Genomic DNA, 6212 nt, shown 5'->3' on the forward strand with positions numbered 1-6212 from the left:
ATTACGGTACTTTGATGTTGACACAAAGTGTTATTGTTCCAGGAATTTTCTCTCACTGGATTGATAAATCCAGCCAGCCAGCCAGGCAGCCAACCAGCAAACAATTTTTTTAAAAGCACCATACTTAGCACTGGGAGGGAGTGGGGGTGTTTATTTTGGTGTATATAATGACACAGAGATTTAAGTTGCATTTAGCAGATAGATTGCTCGGTTAAATGTACCGAATGAACTTTCATTTCCCCACTATCTGGGAAGACATCCTTGATTTCCTACAAATACTGGGTGTAGAACTTACTTGTGCATACGAGGCTCTGCCTCTGGGCTTTCTATTCTGTTCCAGAGATCCAGTACCAGAATATTTAAATCACTGTGTCGTTAAACACGTTTTAATATCTGATAGGGCCAGTTTCTGCGCATTGCACATTTTTTTTTTTCCTTTCAGGAACGTGTTCGGGCCCGCGGCAGGGGGCGGGGTCGCGCCTCCTCCGCGGCTCCGGTTCCAGCCGAGCCTCACCGCCTCGGAGATGGAAAGCCCAAGGCTGCTCCCGCCTCGTGGGACACGACAGAGTGGTGGTGCTGGCAGCCCCGCGGGCGGCAGCCGGTTCCACGGCGGCCCTGACCCGCGGGCTGGCCAGGTCCCCGCGCGCCGCCTCCTGCTGCTCCGGGGCCCCCAAGATGGCGGGTCCGGGAGGCGGCGCGAGGAGGCCCGCGCGGCCTCACGGGGCCCGGGCCTGAGCCCGTTGGCGCCCAGGTCGGATTATGCTAGTGGCGGCGACAGCGATGACTTCTTCCTGGTGCTGCTGGACCCGGTGGGTGGCGATGTGGAGACCGCGGGCGATGGCCAGGCCGCAGGGCCTGTATGGAGGGAGGAGGCCGAGTCGGTCCCACAGCTGCAGCAGGGTGAGAGTGGCGCGAATCCCGCGGGCCGCCAGGCGCTAGGCCCCCGCTGCCTGTCTGCAGTCCCCGCCCCAGCCCCGGCCCAGAACCCGATCCCCGCCCCAAGTCTGGCACCCGCCGCGGCCTTCACGGGCACCGTCACCATCCACAACCAAAACCTGCTCTTGCGCTTCGAGAACGGTGTCCTCACCCTGGCCACACCCCCGCCGCCAGCCTGGGAGCCTGAAGTCGCGCCTGCCCCTCAGCCTGGGGGTCTGATGGCTCCGCAAGCGGGGGTCCAGCCCAACGACTGCCCTGAGCTGCCGCCCGACCTCCTGCTGGCCGAGCCGGCTGAACCGGCGCCGGCCCCAGCGCCTGAGGAGGAGGCAGAGGGCCGGGCCGCAGCCGAGAGTCCCCGCAGGCCGCTGGGCCCGGGCCCGGGCGTGGTGCTGTACCTGTGTCCCGAGGCGCAGTGCGGACAGACCTTCGCCAAGAAGCACCAGCTGAAGGTGCACCTGCTGACTCACAGCAGCAGCCAGGGCCAGCGGCCCTTCAAGTGCCCCCTGGGCGGCTGTGGATGGACTTTCACCACCTCCTACAAGCTCAAGAGGCACCTGCAGTCGCACGACAAACTGCGGCCCTTTGGTTGCCCTGCGGAGGGCTGTGGCAAGAGCTTCACCACGGTGTATAACCTCAAGGCGCACATGAAGGGCCATGAGCAGGAGAACTCGTTCAAATGCGAGGTGTGCGAGGAGAGCTTCCCCACTCAGGCCAAACTCAGCGCCCACCAGCGCAGCCATTTCGAACCTGAGAGGCCATACCAGTGCGCATTTTCCGGCTGCAAGAAGACGTTTATCACAGTGAGTGCCCTGTTTTCCCATAACCGTGCCCATTTCAGGGAACAGGAACTCTTTTCCTGCTCTTTTCCAGGCTGTAGCAAACAGTACGACAAGGCTTGTCGCCTGAAAATTCACCTGCGGAGCCACACAGGTGAGAGACCTTTCCTTTGTGACTTTGACGGCTGTGGCTGGAACTTCACCAGCATGTCCAAACTCTTGAGGCACAAAAGGAAGCACGAGGATGACCGGAGGTTCATGTGCCCTGTGGAAGGCTGTGGGAAATCTTTCACAAGGGCTGAGCATCTGAAAGGCCACAGCATAACCCACCTGGGCACAAAGCCTTTTGTGTGCCCTGTGGAAGGCTGCTGTGCCAGGTTCTCTGCTCGCAGTAGTCTCTACATTCACTCCAAGAAACACTTGCAGGACGTGGACACCTGGAAAAGCCGCTGCCCAGTCTCTACTTGTAATAAGCTCTTCACATCCAAGCACAGCATGAAGACCCACTTGGCCAAAAGGCACAACCTTGGCCAGGATCTCTTAGCTCAGCTAGAAGCTGCAAATTCTCTTACGCCCAGCAGTGAACTTACCAGCCAGGGACAGAATGACCTCAGTGATGCAGAGCTAGTGTCTCTCTCCTCTGATGTGCCTGGCAGTAGCTCCGCTGCAGTGCTGGACACAGCATTGGCAAACTCTGGAATCTTGACTATTGATGTGGCTTCTGTGAGTTCAACTCTGGCAGGGAGCCTCCCTGCTAATAATAATAATTCATTAGGGCAGGCTGTGGACCCTCGGGCCTTGATGGCCACCAGTGACCTTCCTCAGAGTCTGGATACCTCTCTCTTTTTTGGAACGACAGCCTCTGGTTTTCAGCAGAGTCCCTTAGATATGGATGATGTCTCAAATCTAAGTGTGGGGCCATTGGTATCTCTGGGCTCTTTGGCTATGAAAAACTCGAGTCAAGAGCCCCAGGCTTTGACCCCCAGCAGTAAGCTTACAGTGGACACAGATGCTCTGACTCCTTCAAGCACCCTTTGTGAAAACAGTGTCTCGGAACTACTGACGCCAACCAAAGCAGAATGGAATGTACATCCTGACTCTGACTTCTTTGGACAGGAGGAAGAGACCCAGTTTGGATTCTCCAGTCCAGCAGGAAACCATGGTTCTCAGAAAGAAACAGATCTTATCACAGTGACTGGCAGCTCATTTTTGGTATGAACTAACTATTAATTCCTTGCCACGTGGCTTATTCTTATGAATTACACTCCATTTTAAGGATATTCTGGACTAAATGTTTAAATCCAGTAGTCATTTCTTATAGGTTTGAAAAAGAACAAAGCCCTGGGCTACAAGTCTGGAGATTTAAATTATGATCTTGACTCTGGAACTGTCGAGTTGTGTGACCCTGAGCAAGTCACTTAATCTATCTGAGCCTTAATTTCCTTATTTATAAAATGAGGTGGTTTGAATTGATTGTTTCTAAGGTCTTTTCATCTCTGTGATTCCTTGATAAGTTTATTTCCTTGGAAAAAATAAGGACAATTTTTAGTGCTTGTGTTGCATGTGCTTTTTTCCCCAACATACATAATGGTGTAATGAACAGCCATGTCCTTATCACCCAACTTTAACTTTTATTAATTCGCAAATAATTTTGTTTACCTTATCTCTAACCCTTTTCAGGAGGTATTTTGGAATAAATACCACACAGTACATCATTTCAATTATTATTCCATATATAGTTATATAATGTATGGGCTCTTTTGGAAAAATTATAATTCCATTATCATACTTAAAGTTAACTGTAATTCCTTAATACCAGTAAATATCTAGTCAGCTTTCAATTTGGAATTATTTCATAAATGCTATTTATTTTTAATATTTTTAATATAGAATTCCAATAAAGCTCTTAAGGGTCTTTTTAATCTGTTTCCTCCTTGATTCTTTCTTTGCACTTTTATTTGTTGAAGAACTAGGTTGTTTCACATGTAGCGTTTGCCACAATCTTAGGTTTTTGTCATTACATCCTTTTGGTGTGAAGTTCCGTTACCCTTTGTTTCCTTTATTTGGTAGTTGGATCTAGAGACTTCCTCAGATTGAAAATGCGATTTTGGGGGCAGGAATGTTTCTTAGTTCATGATGTATTCTTTTAATCAGGTGGTACATAATGTCTGGTTCTTTCTTTTTGTTATATTTGCAGCTGCTGCTGATAAATGCATTTATTGATGATTACTTGTGTTTCTGATATCATGGATTGTTCTTGTAGAATTACTATTAGTGGAGGAGGAAATGTTGTTTAAGGCATTTATAAAAGTTTAACTGAAGTATTATTCAATGCCAGAATATTTTCTTAAATAATGGTAGAATTAACAAGAAAAAAGATAACAAAAATATGTTGGCTGTTTTTGCCATTTATCTTCCTGACCTTTTGTAATGGGGCAGGATTTGTTTTTGTTGAAGTTGCCAGCCAGAATTTTGACATGGAACAAACCCAGGGTCAAATTTGTAAGGGATAAATGGCCTGAATAAATTAGTCTCACTAAGCCTGAGTTTCCTAGCTGTCATATGATCATGGCAATGCACAAACATAGCTAACACACGTTAGACTTTTCTTCTTTTCCAGTTTTTAATATGTAAGGAAAAGTATTATGCGGGGCAGCCCCGCTGGCGCAGCGGTTTAGCGCTACCTGCAGCCTCTGGTGTGATCCTGGAGACCCAGGATCGAGTCCCACATCTGGCTTCCTGCATGGAGCCTGCTTCTCCCTCTGCCTGTGTCTCTGCCTCTCTCTTCGCTCTCTCTGAATGAATAAATAAATAAATCTTTAAAAAAAAGTATTATGTGCTTTGGCGTATTTTGATGAATTTATATAATTTTTTTTTACCCTCTCAGGCCTTTCTGCTGTAAGGGAGAAATTGAGATAATTTAACCCCATTCAATGTTTAGGCAATGAGTTTTGTTAGGGTTAGAGTGAGGTATGATACAGAATCTCTGTATTTTCTCCACTGAATAATCCTCCCTCCTTCCAGGAATTTCTGTGGGGAAATGCCAGGAGTAGAGACATTGCTCAAAGGTATATTTGCAACCATTTCCCTTATTTCAGTTTATCACCATATCTGCTCTGCTTACAAAGTCAGACTTTGCTGTGACTGCGGAGCCGAGCCTGCTATTGTGTGAAGCTCTGATAATGAAGCAGAGGTTTCCTCCTTTCTGTGGTCTGGAGAACTCATTGTTTCCATTTTCTCAGAGTTGGAAGGATAGAATGAATCTGAATATTGTATAAACTGTCTTATATATGAGTGCAGCTTTTGAATTTTGTGGAACTTCTTCACTACTGGTATCTTATTTGTTTTTCAGAACAACCCTGTGTGGTAGTTTTGACAAAGTCTGTACTGTGACATGTGGCAGTTTAGCCAACTTACATTCTAAATGGGCTTGGCTAGTGACTGACAGTTCTATATATAGCTTAACACAAGATAAATTATCTTTGCCTCTCCTTTTCCACTTATCCAACTTCCATGATTCATTTCAGTGTCAAAACTAGCTGCTGTTTTCCACTGTAATTGATTTCTGTTACTTTGTGCTTAACTTTCTCCTCTCTCCACTCCCTTGTGCATTCCAGTCTTTGCCATTCCTTTCTTTTTTAAATTTTTTAATGGATAGATCTTTTCTTGCCCATTTACTCATCATACACACTGATAAATGACTCAGATGATAAACAAGATTATTTTCTACATTGTTCAGATGAGAAGTAGATTTCTGTTTCATTATTTTCATTTTTTAAAAGTTTTTGCTACAGAGTTTGGCTAACTAATACTCTTATTTGCTCTAGTGAACTAGTCAGTGGTGTTTGCACGTGAATGTCTATGGATGACAATTATTGTAGCACTTTGGCAGTGCACTAAAAACTTGCCACTTTGAAATGTTTCTGTACTGTGTGTGGGTATACACACATATATTTTTTTAAGTGGTTGTATTCATTTAGTGAAAACGGTAGGCATACTTTTGTAAATCAAAAATACTCAGAATTTTATTGTCTACTCATTCAACTGTTTTCTCCCTTTGCTTTGAAATATTTGTATTTATAAAGTGCATTTCAAAAATATTGTCATTCATTAAGATCTCTTAAATAGATCCCTATTTTTCATGTCCAGAAAATATGTGTGTTAAGAATGGAAATGAATGCACAAGTAGCAAACATCAAATAAATTATTTAAACACCACAAGAATTTAATACTCTGACTTTATTTTTTATTCCTTTTTTTTTAAGATTTTATTTATTTATTCATGATAGTCACACAGAGAGAGAGAGAGAGAGGCAGAGACACAGGCAGAGGGAGAAACAGGCTCCATGCAGGGAGCCCGGTGTCGGATTCGATCCCGGGTCTCCAGGATCATGCCCTGGGCCAAAGGCAGGCGCCAAACCGCTGCGCCACCCAGGGATCCCTATTTTTTATTCCTTAAACCAACTTTCTCCCACTAAAAAATCATAAAATGTATTTTTT

General features: G+C 45.8%; 1 protein-coding gene across 1 annotated transcript; it reads left to right on the plus strand.

Moving 5' to 3' along the window:
- Positions 1 to 465: 465 nt before the first annotated feature.
- Positions 466 to 5936, plus strand: ZXDB (zinc finger X-linked duplicated B). Its single transcript, XM_038587560.1, has one exon. It carries the CDS (start codon positions 525 to 527, stop codon positions 2928 to 2930), a length of 2406 nt encoding a protein of 801 aa, XP_038443488.1. The 5' UTR covers positions 466 to 524; the 3' UTR covers positions 2931 to 5936.
- The last annotated feature ends 276 nt before the right edge of the window (positions 5937 to 6212 follow it).

The sequence above is a fragment of the Canis lupus genome, chromosome X (assembly GCF_011100685.1).
Source record: "Canis lupus familiaris isolate Mischka breed German Shepherd chromosome X, alternate assembly UU_Cfam_GSD_1.0, whole genome shotgun sequence".
NCBI lineage: Eukaryota > Metazoa > Chordata > Mammalia > Carnivora > Canidae > Canis > Canis lupus.

What these genes read in the sequence shown, in the direction of transcription:
- ZXDB (XM_038587560.1), top strand. Translation starts at nt 525, where the DNA reads ATGGAAAGCCCAAGGCTGCTCCCGCCTCGTGGGACACGACAGAGTGGT.